This window comes from Sparus aurata, chromosome 1, assembly GCF_900880675.1.
Source record: "Sparus aurata chromosome 1, fSpaAur1.1, whole genome shotgun sequence".
Taxonomy (NCBI): domain Eukaryota; kingdom Metazoa; phylum Chordata; class Actinopteri; order Spariformes; family Sparidae; genus Sparus; species Sparus aurata.
Window position 1 is genome coordinate 30,621,825 of NC_044187.1, and position 24,299 is coordinate 30,646,123.

Consider the following 24,299-nt stretch of genomic DNA (forward strand, 5'->3'; position numbering starts at 1 on the left):
TGTCATGCTGCTAAGATCTATAACATGACCAAGCCATACTACAAATATGCACTGGTGGCATTAGAGGATATTTGCTGCAGGTAGGACTCCATTAAAGCTCTCTACTACCTCCTGCACCCACCATGAAGGAATATATTACAAAAAAGTTATAGATTTCCTCCCACCCCCATTCATTCTCTGCCTCTCCCACCGAATCAAAGATGATGAATATTATAAACTACAGTGTATTTGTGCATGTCAGGGCGAGAACCCGTTAACTTAGATCTCCATCCACGTGTTTTTCTTCTTGATCTGACTCACAGGAAGCTCTCCTATCCTCCTCACTGTCACGCCTCCCCTTCATCTTCCGTGGCGCATGGAAAAAAGGCTCAGCTACAGCATTGGTGTTGCTCAAATATGTTTTCACAATCTGGATTTCAGAGGTCCCGTGACAGCAACAACAACAACAAAAGAAAAAAAGCCGCAGCCACTCATTGGATCTTTCACGTGTCACTCAACATGAACCCGCCATCTGATTGGCCACTGACTTTGCACCCCTGCCCTTTCTGTCAAGCGCTCACATATGCCACTTCCTGGTTTGATTTGTCGGGGGAACGCAACGCTGCATCAAAGATGGCTTATTATCAACAGACAATTTCTTCATTTAGGAATAGCATTGTGAAAGACTAGGAGATATCTTGCACGAAAAGAAGGCGGAGAGCCGGTGGTAGTTGTCGCGAGCAGTGTTAGCACTCTCGTCGCACTACGCACCGCTTGCTCTCTCCGTGCGCTAACTTGTCCCCACTGTGTTAGCTAGTTAGCTCCTATAGTAAATATTAGCTAGCAAAGCTAGCTTGCTTACTGTTGATTGCTAAAATGGCCACCATGGAGAAACTGATGAAGGCCTTTGAGTCTCTGAAGTCATTCCAGCAGCAACAGGGACCACCGACCGCCGAGGAGCTTGTCCAGAGGCAGTGAGTAGATATCTGTCTAACGTAGATTGCATGGCAGGCTAACAGCCGCTGAGCTAAACAGGTAGCTAAGCTAGCCAGCTAACGTTTGTGCCCGTTAAGGTGACCAAGGTTTAATAGCTGGCTTGAAGCTAGTAACGCTAACATGCGAGCTACGAGGGTCTAAGCTACGATATTTAAACTTCTCCGTTATTATACATTTATTACGACATTGCACTAATGCTCGGCGATGTTTGTTCGCCTGACATCATCCACATTTGAGTGTCAGCCAGGAATATTTTTTAGGGGCAGTCAAGCTGAAGGATGGCTGACGTTCAAGGCAACCGCAAATTGAAGCCCACGCACCTGCTAAAAGGGTCAGGGATCAATTAAGGGGTTCAGAGAGAAAAAGAAAGATGATCTTGAAAGAGCAACTCTTAGTGGAAAGCCAGGTCACCATTAAGCATAACAATATGTAGTTATTTGCACAGACAAGTAGACATAACTCCTTTTGCTGATGACCAGGTGCATTAATGTAGTAGCCTCCTGGAATGACGTAATTTACACCTGTCCTTCGCACCCTATCCTGATCAATAGAGCAAGAGGTGCTGTTACGACTGGGGCTCTACATACAAGCCTCGTTTTCATGTGCCCCCGCTCAAGGAACCAAGCTTTGTACTAAAGAAACACCCTCACCCATGACAGTGCCCTCTTTTCAAATGTATTATTCTGCCCGGTCAATCATTTGAAAAAATATCAGTCAAGTTCTAAAGTTATTATGGTGTTCAGATGTTTCAAAGTCCCCAGAAATGTCTGTTTTCACCTGTTGTCAGCATTATACTCTGTAATGGATTGTTTTCTTCTGATTAACATACAGTATAACCAACTTCTAAGGTCTTTATATTGTAATGCAGGGTACTCTTATGTTAAAAATGAAATGTCATTAATCGTTTTAATGTTTTGATGTTTTTATTGTATCGAATGAGTATCAACTTCTGGTCTATGAAACCACTGAAACCTTTGAAAGAGTAGAAGTTGAAACTCTATGTTCAAATTTGGTGAGCCAACAAGGACTTAAAGTAGCTTAGGGGAAAGCCAGCTCTCTCCCAGAATGCTCTTGGAAAGCAGCTGAGGTGCCTGGCTCCAAAAACTACACCTGCTTTGCTCTGATAGAGTTATCACGCTTGGTATCTACAGAAAGTCATGTGAAAGTTGGATAAAATCCTAACGGGCATGCATCGTGTTATGAACACGGGATGATTTTATTTCTGAGGAGTGTGCCATGTTAAAAGGTTGTGCTGTTATGCTTTCATAATGTTGGTAGTGTTAAGAAGGTTCATACAAGGAGGTCACAAGATTTATGTAGCAAGAAAGTAAGTAAGACAAGAAGTATGTAGCCATAGAGAACATTGCTACTTATTTGCAAAAACGACATAGTTTGAGTAAGCTACATAACAAGTATTGATCTTTCAACTCTACATCCTCAGCTTGTTATGGTGGCATAATGGTGATTACATATGTTTTGCAAATGTAATCACTGATGGAGTAAATTATGGAATATTTATGCAGTCCCCCTGAGGTAATTCATAAAGATGCAGAGATATCGACGTGAGTCTCCATAGAAGTGCCATGACACTTGAAATGGACTTTTTTCCCCTTTTGATCAAGAAAATGTATCTGGTCTTAAAGTCTCCACTGTCAATCTTTTCATGTCCCCATGAGGCTCTCTTTCTTCTTTTAGTCTTTCAGTGATATCTACAGTGTGACCAGTGTTGCAGTGTTTTATGTGGTCGCACTAATGTTAAGTCTTCCATCCATTGTGTTGTTTGGCTATTAAGAGATTTAACGTAATTAAGATTCCTGTTTAGCGATAGAATGAAATCAGGCAGTTGAATTCAACTGAGGTGCTACCTCAGTCTCTGAACACAATTGTCTCGCCATCTCTTTCCTTTTAATTGTGCTGCTTCTTGCCATCTGTCCCCTCTTTTAATCATCATCTTTCTTCTTTCACAGGAAAAAGGAACAGGCTACTACAAAGAAGGACAGGGTCACCCACTGCCTGACAATATGTGAAAACATTGTGGCTCAGTCTCTAAGGTAGGCCTTGCTGGTAACTTCACATTTACTAAAGTGTATGATAAAATGACCAGTGGTTAATAAAGTTTGATGTGGGTTGCATTGAGAAGGCATACAATATTCCCAATTCTGATTAGTTATTAATTTTGGTATTGCCTATGCTGAACAGAACAGATGCCTTATTTTAATAGTTTATGATTTGAATTGTGCATATTTTGCTAGAATAGCCTCATCTGGTATATTTATTCTGTTCCACGACTAGCTATTATAAATCCATAAAGTCTCATACAATTTCATTAAATCTGCGTAGCCACTCCAGGACTAATCTCTGTGTGTGTGTGATTGTGTGTGCGTGAGAGAGCGAGAGGCAAATGCAGGATTTCAGGATAGCCTGTGGAAAGCGTGTAATACAGCCTAATAGAAAAATGTCAGTTTTATGGGCATGTTCCCTTCAGTGTTTCATGTCCAAACAATTCAGAATAATGTGATTTAGAATATTTCCAAACAATAATAATAATAATAATGATAAGAATAATAATAAAGATAAGTTGGTTAGATATTTATGTGTGTAATGACATTTGCCTCATTTTCTTCTCTATGGTCCTGGGAATAGAACATCTCCAGAGTTTCAGAAACTGCTTGGCATCGCCATGGAGATGTTCCTGCTCTGCAGTGACGACAGCGAATCAGATGTCCGGATGGTAGCGGACGAGTGCCTGAACAAAATCATCAAAGTGAGTAGGACCCTGTATTCGTCCAGCCAGGCTATTCATGTTGTCCTTTTTTTTGGGTTAAATGATGGGCCAAAGAGTTGATCATTAGTTAATTGTCAGTTGGTACACAATGAGCATATGGTACATTTACAGAGTAATGAGCATAGATGGAGCATAGCATAGAGGGTTTGCTTGATGTGGCAAGACGTGTTATCACCAAAAAAAATCCAAGATTATAAGTAAATTTGTATCATTTGTATTATTTTCAGGCGCTGATGGACTCCAACCTGCCCAGACTTCAGCTGGAGCTATACAAAGAAATTAAAAAGGTAATTACATATACAGTACAGTTCTGTATTGATGGTGTCTTATGTTAGTAGAAATGGTGATGTTAATATGTGTGTGTGTGTGTGTCTCTGTAGAACGGTGCCTCTCGGAGTCTGAGGGCAGCTTTGTGGCGGTTTGCTGAGCTTGCCCACCTCATCAGACCACAGAAATGCAGGTATACAAACTAAAGCCCGGAAATTCTGGTGCACTGTAAACTGAAGAAGCAGTTAAAGTTATCCACATATGGCTGCTTCTTAACATTGCATTGCACTTATTTGTTCTGTTTCCATTCTTATATCTCCCTCCACCTCTTGTGGTCAAGACCTTACCTGGTCAACCTGTTACCATGCCTCGCCAGAATAACCAAGCGACAGGAGGAGACCGTACAGGAGACGCTGGCTGCTGCAATGCCCAAAATCATGGCCGCTTTGGGACACTTTGCCAACGACGGCGAGATTAAGGTATCAATACAGGGCAGGAGCATTGAAATTGTTGAGTATGTTAAATTGGGCTCAGATCATTTTTGTATTCAAATAGTTGGTTTGCTCTTTTGTCTTGGGGAACCTGGTGTTTCTTCTCCTAAGTTTGAGTTAGTTTACCTGGAAGTCATTAATAAAACAAGCTGAAAGTTTGTATTTCCTGTCTTGGTTCCATAAGCATGTCATTATCGAAGCCTGCTCCTTTTCAGCACTGTCAGTAATCTGCACAGGACACCACTTGTATGAGTTTGCTTTCATCTTAGTCCAACTGTTTTGGTCCCAGGTGCTACTGAAGTCATTTGTGGCCAACCTGAAGTCCAGCTCTCCCACCATCAGACGGACAGCAGCCAGCTCAGCGGTCAGCGTTTGCCAACACTCAAGACGCACCAGCTACTTCTACACCTGGCTCCTTAATGTGCTGCTGGGTAGGACACACAAAGACCCACACATACTGGATGTGCACCTTCTTACCTTCTTATTTTTTAACTAGCATTAAACGTAATGGTTAAAATGCTAGTTTGATATCGAACTGCCTTTTGCTCCAGCACCCTGAACAAAGAAACGCACACCCTGACATCTATACTTCCTTTAGGTCTGCTTGTTCCAGTGGATGAGGAGCACCCCAGCCACCTAATTCTGGGGGTGCTATTAACCCTCCGCTACCTGATGCCTCTGCTGCAGCAGCAAGTCAACACCACCAGCCTCAAAGGAAGCTTTGGAGTCATGAGGAAGGAGGCTGATGTACAGCCAACACCTGAGCAACTGCTACAGGTGGAGAGAAGAACGTGATTTTTCATGGGTGTTTTGTAGGATAATTTAAGATCTTGCGCTAAATAGTTCTTATGTGTGTGTCTGAAGGTGTATGAGCTGACCCTACACTACACTCAGCATTGGGATCACAATGTGGTCACAGCAGCTCTGGAGCTCCTGCAGCAGATGTTCAGGACTCCCCCTCCGGAGCTCCTGCACATGCTCATCACTGCCGGCAGCATTCAACACGCCGCCGTATTTCGCCAGGACACTGAGAGCCGTGCACGCTCCAGTAGCATCCTCGAGCTCATTGGTAAACATCCCTTTTGCACCATCAAATGTGAGCTCTAAAGTGCTGTAAATATTCACTTGGCACTTAGGATGCCAGTCTATGTACTTCAGGCAGCTTTTTAACTCATTAACCCTTACTGACCGACTTTGCCAGGTTATTAGTCGACCAAATTGTGGTTGCTCTGCTCTAGTTTCTGCTTTGGTCTGTGTTTGTGGCCTTTTTCTTTGCTTGCTAACTCATTCTCTGTGTTTAAATTATTGTTGTTTCCTACGAGTCTTTCTGAGCTTTTGCGGCTTTCCTCCGCCTCACCTCCTGTTTCTACTTCCTTTTTCCTGCCATTTGCAGCGGGGGGAGGGTCTTCCTGCAGTCCACTCCTTCTCAGGAAACAGAGAGGTGACTTGTCTATTTATCTCCTCTGCTCACCTCTACCCTCTTACTGATGTTGTCAGGGTTTGGGCAAATTTACCTCTGACTGAGTCACTCTTGGTGATTGATTATCTTCTAAATGTATAATATATCATTAAGAATGGACAGTATTTAGTATTTAATATACATATTAAAGAAAAGAGCCTGTTGTCTTTTATGCACTCAGTTAGAGTTGAATTTGCACCACCCAGGTTTAAGTCTCTCTCCCCCTCTTGAGTTAGTGTTGGTGCTGATGGTTGTTGACAAGAAACTGTTGTTTCCAGGTAAAATGCTTTCTGGGGAGGAAGATGGTTTAGAGGATGATGCTGAAAGGACAGATGTCACTACTGGTGCTTTCACAGGTGAGATGCACTCACCAGAAGGCAGATTGTAATGTGTGGCAGATTTGCAATGATACTTAAAACTACATGGCGAAAACCTGATTCAGCAGTAAAAAAGAGTCTGCTTTTCATCAGCGTCTGTGGTTGGTGCGGATGGCTCCACTGCGGCCCAGGTGGATATCATCACCGAGCAGCCCCGTTCCTCCCAGCACACCCTGCAACCCGGCGACTCTGTGGACCTCAGCGCCTCCTCAGAACAGGGCGGTGGTGGAGGCGGGACATCTGCATCAGACACTCCTGAGTCACCCAACGACAACGAGGAGGAAATGCTGAGTCGGAGCTCCAGTGGAGGGGCCAACATTACTCCAGAAACGGCTGACTACACCACGCCTGAGAACGCCACACCGGAGGGAGGGCCCTTAGGAGAAGGCGGGACTCTGCTCAGCACTAATGATCGATCGTTTCCACCGAGTGACTCCTCCCAGACAACCACGGAGGGACCAGACTCAGCTGTCACCCCTTCGGACGTAGCAGAACTGGTCAGTGTGTGTGGGCATGAGAGTGAAGTTTAATTTGGTTGGAGAGCTTGAACATACAGTACTTTACTATGTGTATGTGTGTTGGTGTGAAATATAGAGAACAGTGTGCCTCCCTAGACACTGAAAGACTTAATTACTACGTAATGCTTTAATTAACTATGAACCCTAACGTCCCTAATGGCATAATTCTTGGTTTGTGAATGATGCTACACTTTGAAAGGGACAGGTCCCCTCAAAATCCAAAATACTTACTTTGGTGAGTGTTGTCTTTTGGATATATCGGTCGCAGAGATGTCTGCCTTCTCTGGGATATAATGGAACTAGATGGCATTTGCTATGTGGTGCTCAAAACTGCATGACAAACACACTTGGAAAAACTCAACAGCAACGTCTCTTTTATGACCCAGATACTCAAGATAACCAGCAGACCTTGTTTTTAGCAGTTTCATAGGAACTATTGTATTTCTTCTGAACTACACCCACCATCGAAATCACCATGCAGATGGAAGTGCATCCACTCATGAATGAGAGGCTCGTGCTTGTGTCAGCGTGGGAAGTTGCATGAATGTGTTCTACTTGGCTGAGCTGTTTCGTTAGGTAGCTTTGTTAACTTTGTCAGGTAGCTAACCATATCTGCGCATGGATACAGTTGGCGGGTGTAGTGCGGCAGAAAGAAAATAGCTCCTACATGAAAGTGCTCACAATGAGGTCTGTGGGTTATCTTGAGTAACTTGGTCATGACTTCTGAGAGGACAATGTGGTGTAGAGTTTTTCAACAAGCATGCCATAAACCATTTCCCAAATCATATTATAATGCTTTCATCTTTCTCTCCTAATTGATAGACAGCCATTAACTTAAACTTATGTTGTACAATATGAAAATCAACATTTTATGACAGTACAGTGATTTAAAAAAAGATTGACAGTCCTTTTTGGGTATAATATGAAATAAAAAATATGGTACTCCTATCAGAACTTGTACATCGATGAATATTATATGCAAGCATAAACATTCACAGAGAAAGTTTGCCCTTCTTGATATGGCTGTTCACTACAGGCCCAGTGTACGGTGTGATCCAAAAGATTTGGTAACTTGTGGCAATTGATGTTTGCTATTCAATATATTAATTCAGACAGTAATTAATGGAGTAAAAAGTACTGATACGACCAGTTTTCACATCTTGCATGTGTTGATGAAAGTCAGTTAATCTGATAAGCCCAGGTGAGAAAGGTGATTCAGGATATAGTCAAGTTTGATCGAGGAGAGCATAGCTCAACAGTACATGTGGTAACACAATGCAATAATGCCAGTTCTGAATCACACTTCCCGGTCTGTGACTGTCTGACCTGCTACGGAATACTCTGTGGAAATGTGCTTACCTAAGTCATGTTGCATTTAATGGGAGAATATGGAGTTTGGTCTATGGTGGCGCCAGTGTGTCTCTCCTATGAAGGTTTGGATGCTGGAGGAACAGAATGTGACCTTGGTTGGTCTGGGAGGTAGTACCTTATCTCTACAGCTGCTCAAAACAATCTTCCAGTCTGCAAACACAAAAGCCTTAATGATTATAAAGTGTATAGACACAATTATGACTAGGAATCTACAAGACTTAACATATGGAAATTCGTTGATGGCGTGGTGCATACATAGTGTACTATTTGCTCATTGAAATTCAGATGTGATATCACACACGTTGTTGAATCATTTTGGTTTTTGGGAGGCAGCTCATGTTATCCTGCCCAACTCCAGAGACCTTTTGGTTTGAGTCCGTCCATTCTAATAGTTCTACCTCTATGGTCTCGCCCCCTCTCCTTCATCCTTCTCCTCACTTCATCACAGTCGCACACTCCATTGCCGCGGGTGATTGAGCTCCCCCCACCCTCGCCAACTCCCACTGAGGGTCCTGATGCAACAGACAGCGACTACACCGCTTCTTCTTCGTCCTCTTCTTTCTCTTTCTCCTCTTCTTCCTCTTTCTATGCCACCTCCTCCTCTAGCACTAGTGAAAAGGTCAGCCAATTGGAGACTTTGAACAGATCGGGGGAGGGGCTTGCTCGTCTGGAAACGTTTGGCTTTCCTCATTCTTTCTCCTTTCGTTCGCTTGTTCGTCACAACCCAGAATGCACAGAATTTGCCCTGCTTTTTGCTACTTTCCCCCTCTTGTTGTCATTGAAAGTACATGATGCTCCTTCCCCTTTTCCCCTTTTCCCCTTTTCCAGTGATTCCCTCAAAAATAAGATGTTTTTGAAAGACCTTTGTAACAACAAGCAACCCCAACACCCCTTGTTGATGGCTTGAAGTGAAGAGTTCAAAGTAGAAGCATGAAGGAGATCTGTACCTTCAGATGTGGTTCCGTCTACCTTTTGAAAAGGGAATTTGACAGGCTTTTGTTCCAGCTGGGGCCAAACCTGGAGAAATCATTATTTGTTTCTTTGTTTAATAGTTCTGTTGGGAGGAAACTAGTTCTTTACAAAATGTTGTGTGTATCTAATATGGATAACCAGTGAAAAAATGACTTCAAAGTTGAGTGATTTGGATCAAAAGCTTGCTCTTCCCCAGGTGGATCATGGCATCCACAGTTGTTGAGTTCTCAAGCCTGTGCTTTTTCTTGTGTATGTGTGTAGTTGATTTGCTGTGAATTGCGTAGACCCAAGCATGCAAGATGGGTAGAGCTCAAAGGGGAATGTTTGTTTGACTTGCAGTTTTAGTCGTGGTTGTTATGCTCACTGTTTGTCCTCAATCCAGCAAATCCAACTCAAAAATGAATAAGTGGGGACTCTTCAGGTATTCTTTGCATGCAGATTGTTTGTGTTTCTGCACAGTCCGTTTTGTTCCCCTCTTGAGATGTTTGCTCCGCGTTTCTGTGCATAAGGTGCTGGATGGCAGTGAGAGCCAGTACTCTGGTATGCAGATCGGAACACTACAGGATGAGGAAGATGAAGGAGCAGCACCTCCCTCCCAAGAAGAACCCCCAGAACCATTCCTGCAGTCAGCACTGGGTATGTTTGTGCACACACGCAAGCATAGAAAAACACTGGTTTGGACTGGAGAATGTGCTCTGTGTATTGATGCAAAACTTTGAACAAGCTCATTGTTTCTGTGTGCAGCTCTGAGCAAGCCTCATCTCTTCGAAGGCCGAGGTCACAACCGGCAGGGTTCAGACAGCAGTGTGGACCGCTTCATACCAAAGGACGAACCTGCTGAACCCGAACCTGATAACAAGGTAAAGACACTTGCATGCCAACACGGCCATGCTGGTATTTTGGACCTGAAGCTAAAGGGAGCAACATATAGCATGTTTCTGTGTCTAAATCAACTGCCTGCTTTTTAGCCATCACGGATAAAGGGTCCAATTGGACACTACACAGACCAGGGGGCAGAGCCGCTGGTGCACTGTGTACGGCTTCTTGCTGCGTCCTTCCTGCTGACAGGACAAAAGCATGGTGAGTGTTACCAAATGATCACAATATACCAAAGATCTGGTTAAAAACATGTTTTCCTACCTGCCTACAGATAGGATGATGTAGTCTTAACTAAACACAAGACCAGTGCCTGAGATGCCAATTTTCCATATTTCAAAAGTTACAGATGTTTATTGGTTGGTTTGATCCATGCAAGAAATGTCTATAAAGAAGTTGTAGATAAATTAACTCAAAGTTCAGTAAGGGTAACTCCATGGTTATTAATTTACTGACACTACAATGAACAAAAACCTTGTTCTTTGTTATCATTATCTTGTTACTTTTTTTTTTTTTTTCAAGATTTAGACACATAACCTATATTTTTGATTCTTTATCTGGTGTCTTGCTTGTTGTAGCTGACATCAATGTGTGAGTATATCAATCTTTCATGTGCAATTTTTTTATCCAGGTCTGATCCCTGACAAAGAGGTGCGAGTGAGTGTGAAGGCTCTGGCGGTCAGCTGTGTCGGGGCGGCAGCAGCGCTGCATCCTGAAGCTTTCTTTAATTCCCTCTACCTGGAACCGCTGGACGGCATTCCAGTAGAAGGTAGGGACATGAAAGAAATGGGGGTCATTCCATACCAGCTTACCTCGGACCTCCCAATTCTTGTCATTGGATTTACAAGTTTTTACAATAATTTAAGATAAAACACAATCCTATTTAGATGATGCGTAAAGAGGTCAGTACTTAAAAAGGGCTTATCTTAAGTACGGGCTAATTAAAAAAACTAATATTGCAATAATCATCACTCACTTCATGCCACTGAGTTGAGTTGGTTGTATAAGAAGCGTAATAGAACAGCACTCCAACACACCTGATTCAAATGATAAGCTTGTCATCAAGCTTTGCTTAGGCCTGATAACGACCCTTTCATTTGAATCAGGTGTGTAGGGGCAGGGAAACATTGAAAACATGCAGGGCAGGGGGCCACCAGGACCAGGTTTTAAAAACACTGTTCTGAAGCAACAAAAACAGTTTCAAAGGGGATAAACCATCAACCCTTCATGCCTACACAGGTGCTTGGTGTGCTTATTAAACTTCTGCTCAGGTTAAAGGTGGTCGGAGCCATAATGAGATTCATTGGACATCAGTTGACTGGATCATCAGTAAACTAAGAGGAGAGGGAGATGGTTATCCTGAGAAATGGCCCAATTAGGGAATAAGTGAAAACACCTGTGTGGGTATACAAAGGATCTGTGAGATATCACATGGTGACTTACATTTAAATGTGAATCATTGTATTGTCAAGTTGTCATGATATGACATTATAGATGATAATACTGAAAGTAAAAGCCTGAGGGCTGACAGACTGTAGCTGTTGAGTAATGGATCATCTCTCCAGCATCAGAAAAGTACTACACAGTAGTAGCAGTATTTTAAAGTTTTGTGCCCGGGAATCATTGCAGGTAAAAATGACTTTAATAACACTTATGCTCATTGTGAATGTTTTTGTCTATCTGTGGTCGTCAACATTAATTAATTTGGGTGCAGCTTCACTTGTTTCAAATAAGAACATTAAGCCTTTTTCCACAGCAGCAGTTTGTAACTCAGTTTGTTGTGGTAGGAAAGGCACAGGTGTTACTAACAACATTAACGAGGGCTGTGTTCTATTCAAGATTCCCAATAAGCCAGTACCAGACAGGTATAGTTGATGCTGGACAGTGATCCAGCATCAACTATACCATAACACTGAAACTGAATTGGCTAAACGGAATCCGGCCATCAAGAATTTCTTCACCTGTACTTTCAATACTGTTGTGTCAGAATACTTTTGACAAGTGTTGCAGATGAATTATCAGTCAGTTCCAAAATGCATTACTTGACAACTTCTAACCTCCTGTCTTTGTTTGTCCCCATGCAGAGCAGCAGTATATCAGTGACATTCTGGGCCTCATTGAGCATGGGGACCCCCAGATTAGAGGGGCCACAGCCATCCTCTGTGGAGCCATCATACAGGCAGCACTCACTAAAACACGTTACAACATACACACCTGGCTGGCCAGTGTGCAGAGTGCAACAGGTTGGTGTACAGTTGCTTGTCCCAGTGCTGACTTGTAGAAAGCTTTGATAGTATTTAGTGGTTGTCTAATCTGTCTGTCCTGCTGCTCTGCAGGTAATCCTCTGTCCCTGGTGGACTTGGTGCCTTTGCTCCGTAAAACTCTGAAAGATGAATCCTCCGTCACCTGCAAGATGGCCTGCTCTGCAGTGAGGGTAAGATGGATTTGTAGGAGCGTATCAGTAATCCGCGCTCCATGTGGGTTTGAGTCTGACTTTATGTGTGTTTCAGCACTGCATCATGACAGTTTGCAGCAGCACCCTGAGTGAGCTTGGCCTGCAGTTGATGATAGACCTGCTTGCTCTAAGGGACTCCTCCTATTGGCTTGTCCGTACTGAGCTCTTGGAGACCCTGGCTGAGATGGACTTCCGGTAGGATCCCTTTTCACTTTTTTGGCTTCTTTTTACTGGAGCAATTTTTATTTCAATTTTTTTTTATCTAGGTGCAGCTGTAGACATAAATGCAACTTAACTTGATGAATTACCTGTGATTGCAAATAAAGAGATTCACTCTTTTCTACTCGTAGGTTAGTTAATTTTCTGGAGAGGAAAACGGAGGCTTTGCACAAAGGGGATCATCACTACACTGGGGTAAGTTCTCCATGCTGTGGCAATGTCAGTCTTTGTTCTCAACTGGAGTTGCTGAGACTGTTGGCTCTAAATCTTTCAAAATCATCTACCTAGCGACTGCGGCTGCAGGAACGAGTCCTGAATGATGTGGTCATCCAGCTGTTGGGAGATGATGACCCCAGAGTCCGGCATGTGGCAGCCTCTGCAGTCAGCAGGTACACCTTCTCTTCTCCCATACACTGTTGCCATTGTCACATCTTGTGTATATACTTAACTTTATGGTAGAAAGGCACACTGATTCGATTTCAGTGAAATGTATTAAAACTGTATTTTCATTCACTACTGTCTACTCTCTAATATCTCCCCTCTCATGGAATTCTAACCTCTCCCCATACCTCTCTCACAGGCTGGTTTCAAGGTTGTTCTTTGACTGTGACCAGGGTCAAGTGGACCCAGTAGTGGCTATTGCCCGGGACCAGAGCTCAGTGTACTTGCAGCTGCTGATGCATGAGACACAGCCCCCCTCCCAGTTCACAGTCAGCACAATCACAAGGTACAGACACACTCTTTTGATGTTGCATCCCATTTGCTCTGTTGCATTCTTTTGCTAAGAAATAGTACTGAAGATCAATGCTCAACTCTCACCTACCTACCGTATGTTGTATTGTACAGACTTCTGTATCAGAGCTCTGGTGCTGGCTGTCTTAGCCTTGCTACCAAGATTTCTTTTCCATCTGATCAAAACTACTTTTTTATTTTAAAGTTCAAGCTCCTTACAAAATCAGTTTTATTCTTTTCTGTCTGCCAGGACGTACAGAGGCTTCAACTTGTCCAACACTGTGGCTGATGTCACATTGGAGAATAATTTGTCCCGAGTCGTTACTGCCGTCTCCCATGCTTTCACCTCCTCTACCTCCAGAGCCCTGACTGTGAGCTATCAGACCTGCATAACTCTTTAGCGTATTAAGTTTTTTTTAATTACATTTTTTAAAAATGTGCTTTAAATGCTTTTCTTTTTCTCTGCAGTTTGGCTGCTGTGAGGCTTTGTGCCTCCTGGCTTTAAATTTTCCAGTTTGCACTTGGAGCACAGGCTGGCACTGTGGCTACATTAGCTCAAGCAGCAACTTTTCTTCCCGCTCGAGTCTCAACCGCAGCAGGGGCAGGACTCTCAGGTGTGTGTACTATGTCTTTTGTGAATTAATCCTTTACCTGGACACTTGATGTCATCCTAGGTGCATAATCTGCCACAGAATTTCATGCTAGACATCAAGTGTTCTCGCTCTTCATTTAAATTCTTTATCTTCAGACACACAACCTTCATCATCTTCTGTCCTTTTCCCTCTGTTCTGCAGTATGTCACAGCCCAGCAGCACTGCAGCCTCTTCGACCACTTCCTCATCTGCACCAGAAACTGAGCGGAGGACTCTGACAGTGGGAATGGCCAACATGGTCCTCTCCTTACTCTCTTCCGCCTGGTTTCCACTGGACCTCTCTGCACACCAGGATGCACTTTTGCTTTCCGGCAATCTGCTTAGTGGTGGGTAAAATTATATAAATGTTACCTCAGCATGCTGTTCATTTTCCAACATTCCAACCATTCACTCAAACGATTATTCAGTAACCAGTTTCTTAATCTTGTTCCCAGCTGTGGCTCCTAAATGTATGCGGAACCCCTGGGCCGGAGAGGAAGAAGGCAGCAGCAACGCGAACACCAGTGGAAGCACAAATAAAATGGAGGAACCCTGGGCAGGACTGTCAGAGCGCACTTTAGTGGCCATGGTGGAGCAGCTCTTCTCTCACCTACTGAAGGTCCTCAACATCTGTGCCCATGTGCTAGATGATACACCCCCTGGGCCAGCGGTTAAGGTCACTATTCAGTCTTTGTGGTGTTTAGTTTGGTCAGCTCATAATTTGTTATTACAATTAAAAAATGAGTGACAGTAAAATTTTGGCTAAGTTCACTTTTTGTACTTGTTCCTTACAATTTAGGCCACCCTCCCCTCCCTGAGCAACACCCCCTCCCTCAGTCCTATCCGGAGAAAAGGCAAGGAGAAGGACGCTGCTGAGCCCAGTGTTGCCCCTATGAGCCCAAAGAAAGGCAATGAGGTCAACACAGGTGTGTACAAAACTGACCATGCTTTAGCACAGGTATGTACAGTGTGTGTGTATATCATCTCTCTGAGGATATCTAATGAGATCAGACTTCTTTTTGGGAGCAGGCAGACCAGCAGACAGCACAGGGTCAACAGCCATAAACAAATCGACCACCCTTGGCAGCTTCTACCACCTGCCACCCTACCTCAAGCTCTACGATGTCCTCAAAGCTACGCATGCCAACTACAAGGTCAGAACATCCATATAGTTCAAACAACTTCCTGTCGAAACTTGAGTGAAAGTTTTATAAGCCTAAATGATAGTTGGCAGTGGTTGGGGTTATTAATTGTGTTGATCTCCTAGGTGACATTGGACCTCCACAGTAGCCAGGAGAAGTTTGGAGGTTTCCTGCGTTCAACTTTAGATGTTCTGTCTCAGCTCCTGGAGCTGGCCACACTACATGACATTAGCAAGGTAAAGACTAGGTTCTTGATAATTTTCCTGGCTCGACACAAATTGCGTTTTGTCACGTTCATATAAATCACTGTATAACCATTCTTTACATTGTTAGTTAGTCGATAGAATAAATGATTTTATTTTTTTGACAGTGTGTGGAGGAAATCTTGGGCTACCTGAAGTCCTGCTTCTCCAGAGAACCAACCATGGCTACTGTTTGTGTACAACAGGTCAGTAACCTGTGTTTGTGTGTCTCATTATATATAACTTTTGTCGGATTTATTTTTGTGTGTGTGTGGCAGTCTTAATGGTTCCAGCACTGAGCAGTGTGCTGCAACAGGTGCGACTCCACACAGAGCGAGACTGGTTCCTGCCGACAGGGCCTGTAAAGGCATCGGGCTCCCTGTGCGATGGTCCCATACATCTTTATACACACCGTCAGAAATAGGCTAGCTGTATTATAGAATCTTGCATGTGCCAGATTCTCAAACTGTAATAGAAGCTGGATAGAATCAGCACCGCAAAACAAAGGATGATGCCATCCTCTGCATTGCGTAACGGTGAATATGATCTGCACTGAATTCATTTAATACGGAAATGCCTCCTGGAAACAAATTGGCGGCATTTAGTTTTTCTAAAAGACTAACATTAGCATCCTGGAAATGCAAAATATCCTACAAGACACCTTGACTCTTTGCAGACTATTCAAAAATACTGTAAATGTAAACAAACATGGACTCCTAACTTTAGTGACTGAAGACTTCTTCTTTCTGTAGCTGTTGAAGACCCTGTTTGGTACCAACCTGGCCTCCCAGTACGAGGGTGTCCTGAGCGGACCTAGCCGTTCCCAGGGCAAGGCACTCCGTCTCGGCTCATCCAGCCTGCGACCCGGCCTCTACCACTACTGCTTCATGGCACCGTACACTCACTTCACTCAGGCTCTCGCCGATGCTAGTCTGCGTAACATGGTGCAGGCTGAACAGGAGCAGGACACTTCTGGGTGAGTTGTAGCCACAGCAGGTAGACACTGACATTTCTGTGGATGAACATTGTACACAGAAATAAACCTGTAACATTACATAACCTGTCTTCACTTTCCACATCTAGATGGTTTGATGTAATGCAAAAAGCTTCGAACCAGCTGAGGTCCAACATTGCAAATGCAACACGCAACAGGGGAGACAAGGTTGGCTTCAATTACTCTGCTGCTTTCTTGAGTTAAAAAAATTGTTGTTTGAGAAATGTACTGTTTTTCATAGACTTAGATTTTAGTTTATTTGCTTGAATGAGGTGCTGCTGTACTAAAAGCAGTGGTCTCATCTTTGCTTCTCCAGAATGCCATCCACAACCACATTCGTCTGTTTGAGCCGCTGGTGATCAAAGCTTTAAAGCAGTACACCACCAGCACCTCTGTGGCACTGCAGAGACAAGTCCTGGACCTGCTCGCCCAGCTTGTGCAGCTCAGAGTCAACTACTGCCTACTGGACTCAGATCAAGTAAAACAAAACTTTACGTACAAGCTTTTGCTGAGCCTATCTTCTGAAATTTGGCTCAATCAAAAAATATATTGTGTTTCAGGTGTTCATTGGATTTGTCCTGAAACAGTTTGAGTACATTGAAGTAGGACAGTTCAGGTAAGTTTTCTTCAACATGTTACGTCTCAGGCCTTTCTGTAGTGCATAACTTGTGTTGGCTACATAAGTGATCGGCCTGTGTACTTCCACAGAGATTCGGAGGCCATCATTCCCAACATATTCTTCTTCCTGGTGCTGTTGTCTTATGAGCGTTACCACTCCAAGCAGATAATCAGCATTCCCAAGATCATCCAGCTGTGTGACGGCATAATGGCGAGCGGAAGGAAGGCCGTCACACATGGTGAGAGGAGCACGAGCAATACACACTACCACTTGTACATGTTTCACTTAAGTTTTCTCTCCGTTAAATTCAGGAATTTTCCTTCAACCTAACGCATGACTTCAAAAGCTCATCCTTACCGTAGCTGTAGGACCCAGCATGCTTGTTTCCTAGTGTTTGTCTTTGGGAGGGGACACTGATTATATCCATGTCTGTTCTTCTGCTTCTGGTAATTCTGGAGATTGAAATTGAGTCTGAAGTAATTATATTTGACTCTCCTCCTTCCTCTGCAGCCATCCCAGCCCTGCAGCCAATAGTTCATGACCTGTTTGTGTTGAGAGGCTCAAACAAAGCAGATGCAGGCAAAGAACTGGACACACAGAAAGAAGTGGTTGTTTCCATGCTGCTCAGACTTGTGCAATACCATCAGGTAGTCATCAATGGATTCAAAAAGTCACAACATGCAAATGTAAAAGTATTCCAGTCGGTCTGTTTTCTGCCTGACATTTGCTTCTACATGTGTGCTGCAGGTGTTGGAGATGTTCATCCTTGTACTGCAGCAGTGTCACAAAGAGAATGAGGACAAGTGGAAGAGATTGTCCAGACAGATTGCTGATGTCATTCTTCCCATGATTGCCAAGCAGCAGGTAGGAAAATGCATGCAGGTGTATTGTTTGTAATTAGCTGAAAATTCAAATCACTGCAATGTTAAGTAAGATCAAACATGTCACACACTGACAAACTACACACACTTTTATGTTGTGTCCTCATAGATGCACCTGGACTCTCCAGAGGCTTTGGGAGTGTTGAACACTCTGTTTGAGACTGTGGCTCCCTCCTCTCTTCGACCTGTCGACATGCTGCTCAAGAGCATGTTCACCACCCCGGTCACCATGGTGAGACATCTCATCTGATATCTCAACATGTGCAAAGATCAGGGTTTCTGTAGGTCCTTACAGTCTTAAGAGACCTAAAAAAAAATGTGACTGGTCTATAATGGATTGGGTTATAAAGTGAACATTATAGGTTGTGAGGTTCTGTTAACTTTGGGCTTTTTAAATGTTTTGGGGGGGGAAAAACTGTATAAAAAGAAACTTATAACCGCAGATCTACTGAAGCACAACCAGCTAGTTTTGTGTGTGTGTGCAAATGTGGTGTCTCCTCATTTAAAAAAAAAACAGAAAAGTTAAGACGAGTCTTAAATTGTATCCATAAAGGTTTTATAAATTTGACTTGTTGAAGCCTTCAGAGAACCTAAAAGATCCTGGACAGATTTTTGACTTGCTTTGCTGCTGCACGTTAGCGCCTATTTTTGACAAGTGATTGCAATATATAGATTTCTTGACTTGACATCAAACTTGTGCTTCTTCTTCAGGCATCAGTAGCTACAGTCCAGCTGTGGGTGTCCGGTATCCTGGCGGTGCTCAGGGTACTCGTCTCCCAGTCCACTGAGGATATTGTCCTGTCTCGGGTCCATGAACTCTCCCTTTCCCCGCATCTTCTCTCCTGCCACACAATCCGCCGCCTACATCAGCAGAGCCCCTCCTCAAATGACCCGCCCACTGCTGACATGCTCGGTAACCAGGAGCCTAATGGTGAGGCACAAAAAGCCCTGCCTGAGGAAACCTTTGCCAGGTTAGTGAAGCGCATCGATTTTAGAATGCGATTGATAAAAGGGTTGAGCAATGTTGCCACTTGGGGATGGATGGATGAATAGATTTGCTTTTTCCTTCTCAATAACGGTACATTTCGCCTTGTTCAAGGTTCCTCCTCCAGCTAGTAGGAGTATTGCTGGATGACATTTCCACCAGGCAGGTTAAGGTGGACATTACAGAGCAGCAGCACACCTTTTACTGTCAGCAGCTGGGCACACTGCTCATGTGTCTCATACATGTCTTCAAAAGTGGTGAGCTTAAATTGTTACAATAGTCATTTGTTTCTCAAAGTTGAAAGAACTAGTGTGCAGTGCATAAGCTTTAGGCTGAAATTCTTTCAATACACTTTACCAGTTGCATTTTTAGCTTTTGGTTTTCCTTTCTGTTTCAGGAATGTTTCGTAGGATCACAGCCGCAGCCAGCCGTCTACTGAAGGGTGAGAGTGGAGGTGGACAGACTGGAACAGAATCTGGCCTGTTTTACCCCTTAGAGGGTCTGAACAGCATGGTGCAGTGCCTGATCACCACCCACCCCTCTCTGGTGCTGCTGTGGTGCCAGGTCCTCCTCATTATTAATTACACCAACTACTCCTGGTGGACTGAGGTGCACCAGACACCCAGGTAAGAATAGATAGTCTAAGAATGTCAAGTTCGTTTGTGTAGATTTACACAACGAACTTGTGTCCGTTGTGGGGGGCAAATCAGAACGATGTCCTTTATCTGACGTCATTCCACTCGAAGAACTTTTTATTGAAATTGTATACAACAAAATGTGCAATTTTTCTTTTTTTCTTCATTTGAAAGATGAATCATTTGTACAATCAGTCTGTAGAGCAACAATGGTTGAAAATCAACCTTTTCTCCATCCCTCTCTCAGGAGACAAAGCCTCTCCTGCACAAAGCTGCTGAGCCCTCACTCCTCAGGGGAAGGAGAAGAAGACAAGCCTGAGGCTCGGTTAGCCATGGTCAACAGAGAGATTGTCCGCAGGGGAGCCCTCATCCTCTTCTGTGATTATGTGGTGAGACTCTGAAGCATGTTGTACAATGCCAAATAGTTAATATTTTAACACTGTTGGAATTGATCAAAAATGGGTAATGATTAAGAAATTATGGATGTAATTTTATATTTTTCTCATGTCCACAGTGCCAGAACCTCCATGACTCGGAGCATCTGACCTGGCTGATTGTCAACCATGTGCGTGACCTCATCAACCTTTCCCACGAGCCTCCAGTGCAGGATTTCATCAGCGCTGTGCACCGTAACTCAGCCGCCAGCGGTCTCTTCATCCAGGCCATCCAGTCCCGCTGTGACAACCTCACTACTGTGAGATTACACCTGTTTATGAATAAAATGAGCAATGAGGGGTGATGGAAACACAAAGTACATTTAAAAAGAACCAATATAGACCAAAGTGCTTGACATAATAACTTCCTCCTACTCTACCATGTGTTAATGTTCTGCTTTTCTATTCTGTAATGTTTAAAAAAAGTTTTTTTTTTAGTAATCAGAGTAATATAGACTTGTCTTATTTGGGCCTAGTTTGTTGTAACCGATGTGATTTCAACTTTTTCCTTTTTTTTCCCTCTCTTCCCCTTTCAATGCCCATCCTCTTCACGTCCTCCTCTCACTCTGTCATGACTTTTCTAACTTACTAACTGAATCTTGTCGTCCTTTGCAGCCTACCATGCTGAAGAAGACTCTGCAGTGTTTGGAAGGCATCCACCTGAGTCAGTCCGGCTCCCTGCTGATGTTGTATGTAGACAAGCTGCTCAGTACACCCTTCAGGGTACTGGCTCGCATGGTGGACACACTAGCATGTCGCAGGGTGGAGATGCTGTTGGCAGAGACCCTGCAGGTATAGCTTAGATTCATACAGATAATCTGCTTTTACAAGACGTATGAATATCCTTGATACATATTCGTAAGCTAAGGTTGTCTTTTTCTTTGAAACTCTTATCCCTTTCACACAGGGCAACAAAATCAATGTTTGTGACAATTGTAAGACACAAGGGTACAAAAACAAACAAAACAGGAAGTTGTGAACCTGTTGTCCTTTTCATGAAGCTTACTTGTGATTTCCCTCAAGTTGATCATGTGTTTTGTCCCTCCACCCTGCAGAACAGTGTAGCTCAGCTGCCTGTGGAGGAGCTGGACAGGATCCAGGAATACCTCCAGACCAGTGGCCTTGCTCAGAGGTAACACTCTCTGCATTGCAGCAAACTTCAGTAAATGTTTTGGCATTCTGTTAGACATTGTACTTGTGATTGTAAAGTAGTAACTAGGGATGCACCTGATACTGATATCAGTCTGTGACTCAAAAGATCACGAATCAGTGACAATGTGGCAGATTTTGGAGCCAATTCCAAATTTGACCTTGTTTGTTCTACTTGTGTGGATTGTGATTTTGCTCATTTGTTTGCACTAGTTTATTACCTAAATTTTGATTTAATTACCAAATTGCTAGTGCACTATTATTTCAATAATAACAATTCAGTCACTTTGACTACATTTTGTTTTGAAAAGTCAAGAAAAACTTATGATTTAGAATAATCCCTGTTTTAATAAGCTGTACAATTCATTGTATGAAACACTTATATTGGATTACGTAGTATTGGCATATATCCAAATTCAGGTATCATAATTGGATCGAAACCAACAATACTTAACAAAGCAAAAAACAAGATGCCAAAGACAAATTTAAACTGAACTTATATTACAAGAAAACAAGACATTGCCAACAAAGTACATGCAGGATTTAACTGACTGCCAAAATGATGCATAATCTACTCCCATGTAATTAGTCCTTCATGTTTACATATGGATTGTTTACAAATGTGGTATCTCTGGACTAAGATAATTTGTTGTCCTGTGTTATCAGGGGGCCATCTCTGCAAGGGTTGAAGTATCCATTAGCAGGACAGGTGGTTGTCACATTCAATAAATGTTTGGTATCTTTCCGTTTGTCATTACAGGCATCAGAGGTTCTACTCCCTGCTGGACAGGTTCAGAGCCACTGTTGCTGACACCAGCAGCCCCACACCTCCTGTGACATCACATCCCTTGGATGGAGATCCACCACCTGCCCCTGAACTTGTCATGGCAGATAAGGTGGGGGGATTATAGAATTAGTCTGGTATTACACATCTGTTTTGATCCTGCAAATTAAGGACACATTTAATATGTACATAATTACATTTTGTTCATAGGAGTGGTACGTGGCCCTGGTGAAGTCTCAGTGTTGTCTTCGTGGAGATGTTTCCCTGTTGGAGACAACAGAACTCCTTACCAAACTACCTCCCGCTGACCTCTTGAACATCATGAGCTGCAAGGTGACACAGGCTGCAGTGCTCACACATCAGACCTCAGAGATAAACATTCTCAAACATGGATCAATTAAAACATACAGCATATTGCATCTGAACCTTTTATGTTTCTTCTGTAGGACTTCAACCTAAGTCTGCTGTGTCCATGCCTGAGTATGGGGGTGCAGCGGTTGGCACGGGGTCAGGGGTCACTCCTGTTGGAGACGGCCTTACAGGTGACCTTAGAGCAGCTGGCAGGGGTCACTGGGTCACTTCCTGTCCCACACCAGTCCTTCTTGCCGCCCTCCCAGCGACAGCCCTACTGGGACCAAATTGCTGACGTATATGGTGAGTCATGAAATACAGGAGTCAGTTTTGTGATGTCTTGCACTATCTGAGTCTCAAATTTTGACCTGTTGTACAACTTGAAGTGACTTTGAGCTTGACTTATTCTATAAAGCTTTAACTTTGAGGAGGTTAATGCAGGAGAATTGTTCTCCCTCTGCAGTATTTATGTGTTGGCTGTCTGTTTTTTCAGGTGAGCCAAGTTTCTACCCCAGGGTTTTGTCGCTCTGTAGAGCTCTGTCTCAGTACCTGCTGATTGTGAGCCAGCTGCCTTCCTCACTACACATCCCCTCTGACAAGGAGCACCTCATCACTACTTTCACCTGCACTGCCGCTGAGGTAAAAAAAAAACACACTTTGCACGCATTTTAAAAACACTTTCAAAATTGAATCTTGTATAAGGGATTTTTCTTCACATTCATCTTTCACCCTTGTATGTCTTTCTTGGCCCAGGTGGTCGTGTGGTGTCTCCTTCAGGACCGCTTGCCCCTGAGTGTGGACCTGCAGTGGGCGCTGTCCTGCCTATGTCTTTCCCTGCAGCAGCCCTGCGTCTGGAACAAACTGTCCACGCATGAGTACATCACACACACCTGCTCCCTCATCTGCTGCCTACGTCTCATCATTGTTGCAGGTGAGGAGGTCACAAGGACCATGATTTAGTATGGTCACATGACACTAGTGCCTTTTGGACTGAACGTTTGAGTGTCATTTTAACACTGGTCAAACCTTTGTCTTCCAAGTGGCTGTGAGTCCTGGTGACCAGCTTCTGCATCCAGAGAAGAAAAAGACGAAGGCAGAGAGAGACGCTGAAGGAGACCAAGTGGACTCGCATGCCGACCGTGAGTGCTCAAAGTTTCAGTAAAACGGCTGGATGCTTTTATGTATTTTGTGTTATTTTGGTGTTAAATCTCCCTATTTGATGTCCAATGGTGGCTTTCTCATGAATAGATCTCTGATGGAAAGCATTAGGGGATATATGATGGAATTCCTTCTGTGTTGCAGACATGTTCGAGTGGCAAGCATGTGAGATCATGGCAGAGCTGGTGGAAGGCCTGCAGAGTGTCCTCGCCCTGGGTCACCATAGAAACAGTGCATTCCCCGCTTTCCTCACACCAACCTTGCGCAACATCGTTATCAGTCTGTCTCGACTGCCACTGGTCAACAGCTACACCAGAGTACCTCCACTGGTCAGTGTGTAAAACATATTAAGCATCGAGTTTTTCATAGATGAATATATTGATCTATTAAAATTATGTGTGTGTAGGTTTGGAAACTGGGCTGGTCCCCTCAGCCAGGAGGAGAGTACGGCACAACGCTGCCTGAGATTCCTGTGGACTTCCTGCAGGAAAAGGATGTCTTTAGAGAGTTCCTCTACCGCATCAACACACTGGGTACAGTCAAGACATGGGCTTTCCCTTTATCTCATTCTGATTCATTGGATCATCCTCTTATCTGTCATCTGATTGTTTTTGTTTTGTTTAGGCTGGAGCAGCAGGACACAGTTTGAGGAGACCTGGGCCACTCTGCTGGGGGTGCTGGTCACCCAACCCATCACTATGGACCAGGAAGAGGAGACGCAGCAAGAGGTATATGCACTATATACACTTTTGTTCACATCTGTTAACGTACTGCTAGTTAAGTGCTGATTCGACTA

The 24,299-nt window shown here is 43.6% G+C and overlaps 1 protein-coding gene and 1 non-coding gene across 13 annotated transcripts in view; both read left to right on the forward strand.

Moving 5' to 3' along the window:
• Nucleotides 1-543: 543 nt before the first annotated feature.
• Nucleotides 544-24,299, forward strand: part of htt (huntingtin) — a 32,568-nt gene continuing 8,812 nt past the window's right edge. For 4 of the 12 annotated variants that reach the window (XM_030431452.1, XM_030431485.1, XM_030431461.1 and 1 more), the window contains exons 1-55: nt 544-953; nt 2,943-3,026; nt 3,607-3,739; nt 3,988-4,047; nt 4,141-4,220; nt 4,368-4,506; nt 4,808-4,949; nt 5,117-5,295; nt 5,383-5,587; nt 5,912-5,959; nt 6,256-6,333; nt 6,448-6,851; nt 8,692-8,862; nt 9,725-9,851; nt 9,960-10,075; nt 10,184-10,295; nt 10,723-10,860; nt 12,176-12,334; nt 12,428-12,525; nt 12,602-12,741; nt 12,897-12,960; nt 13,054-13,154; nt 13,346-13,492; nt 13,748-13,868; nt 13,966-14,111; nt 14,292-14,476; nt 14,585-14,805; nt 14,929-15,055; nt 15,159-15,283; nt 15,397-15,507; nt 15,642-15,719; nt 16,266-16,489; nt 16,597-16,675; nt 16,824-16,985; nt 17,068-17,123; nt 17,216-17,364; nt 17,637-17,773; nt 17,874-17,990; nt 18,117-18,239; nt 18,719-18,978; nt 19,107-19,249; nt 19,390-19,618; nt 19,875-20,016; nt 20,142-20,321; nt 20,677-20,853; nt 21,117-21,193; nt 21,971-22,106; nt 22,205-22,327; nt 22,441-22,648; nt 22,839-22,984; nt 23,099-23,276; nt 23,386-23,484; nt 23,648-23,832; nt 23,910-24,036; nt 24,128-24,231. In XM_030431452.1, coding sequence (XP_030287312.1) covers nt 856-953; nt 2,943-3,026; nt 3,607-3,739; nt 3,988-4,047; nt 4,141-4,220; nt 4,368-4,506; nt 4,808-4,949; nt 5,117-5,295; nt 5,383-5,587; nt 5,912-5,959; nt 6,256-6,333; nt 6,448-6,851; nt 8,692-8,862; nt 9,725-9,851; nt 9,960-10,075; nt 10,184-10,295; nt 10,723-10,860; nt 12,176-12,334; nt 12,428-12,525; nt 12,602-12,741; nt 12,897-12,960; nt 13,054-13,154; nt 13,346-13,492; nt 13,748-13,868; nt 13,966-14,111; nt 14,292-14,476; nt 14,585-14,805; nt 14,929-15,055; nt 15,159-15,283; nt 15,397-15,507; nt 15,642-15,719; nt 16,266-16,489; nt 16,597-16,675; nt 16,824-16,985; nt 17,068-17,123; nt 17,216-17,364; nt 17,637-17,773; nt 17,874-17,990; nt 18,117-18,239; nt 18,719-18,978; nt 19,107-19,249; nt 19,390-19,618; nt 19,875-20,016; nt 20,142-20,321; nt 20,677-20,853; nt 21,117-21,193; nt 21,971-22,106; nt 22,205-22,327; nt 22,441-22,648; nt 22,839-22,984; nt 23,099-23,276; nt 23,386-23,484; nt 23,648-23,832; nt 23,910-24,036; nt 24,128-24,231 — 7,698 coding nt within the window. In that variant the 5' untranslated portion in view covers nt 544-855. The remainder of the gene's footprint in view (nt 954-2,942; nt 3,027-3,606; nt 3,740-3,987; nt 4,048-4,140; nt 4,221-4,367; nt 4,507-4,807; nt 4,950-5,116; nt 5,296-5,382; nt 5,588-5,911; nt 5,960-6,255; nt 6,334-6,447; nt 6,852-8,691; nt 8,863-9,724; nt 9,852-9,959; nt 10,076-10,183; nt 10,296-10,722; nt 10,861-12,175; nt 12,335-12,427; nt 12,526-12,601; nt 12,742-12,896; nt 12,961-13,053; nt 13,155-13,345; nt 13,493-13,747; nt 13,869-13,965; nt 14,112-14,291; nt 14,477-14,584; nt 14,806-14,928; nt 15,056-15,158; nt 15,284-15,396; nt 15,508-15,641; nt 15,720-16,265; nt 16,490-16,596; nt 16,676-16,823; nt 16,986-17,067; nt 17,124-17,215; nt 17,365-17,636; nt 17,774-17,873; nt 17,991-18,116; nt 18,240-18,718; nt 18,979-19,106; nt 19,250-19,389; nt 19,619-19,874; nt 20,017-20,141; nt 20,322-20,676; nt 20,854-21,116; nt 21,194-21,970; nt 22,107-22,204; nt 22,328-22,440; nt 22,649-22,838; nt 22,985-23,098; nt 23,277-23,385; nt 23,485-23,647; nt 23,833-23,909; nt 24,037-24,127; nt 24,232-24,299) is intronic. The other 8 variants (XM_030431528.1, XM_030431468.1, XM_030431510.1 and 5 more) reach the window with 6 other exon arrangements.
• On the forward strand, nt 15,785-15,914 carry LOC115593366 (small Cajal body-specific RNA 14). Its single transcript, XR_003986299.1, has one exon.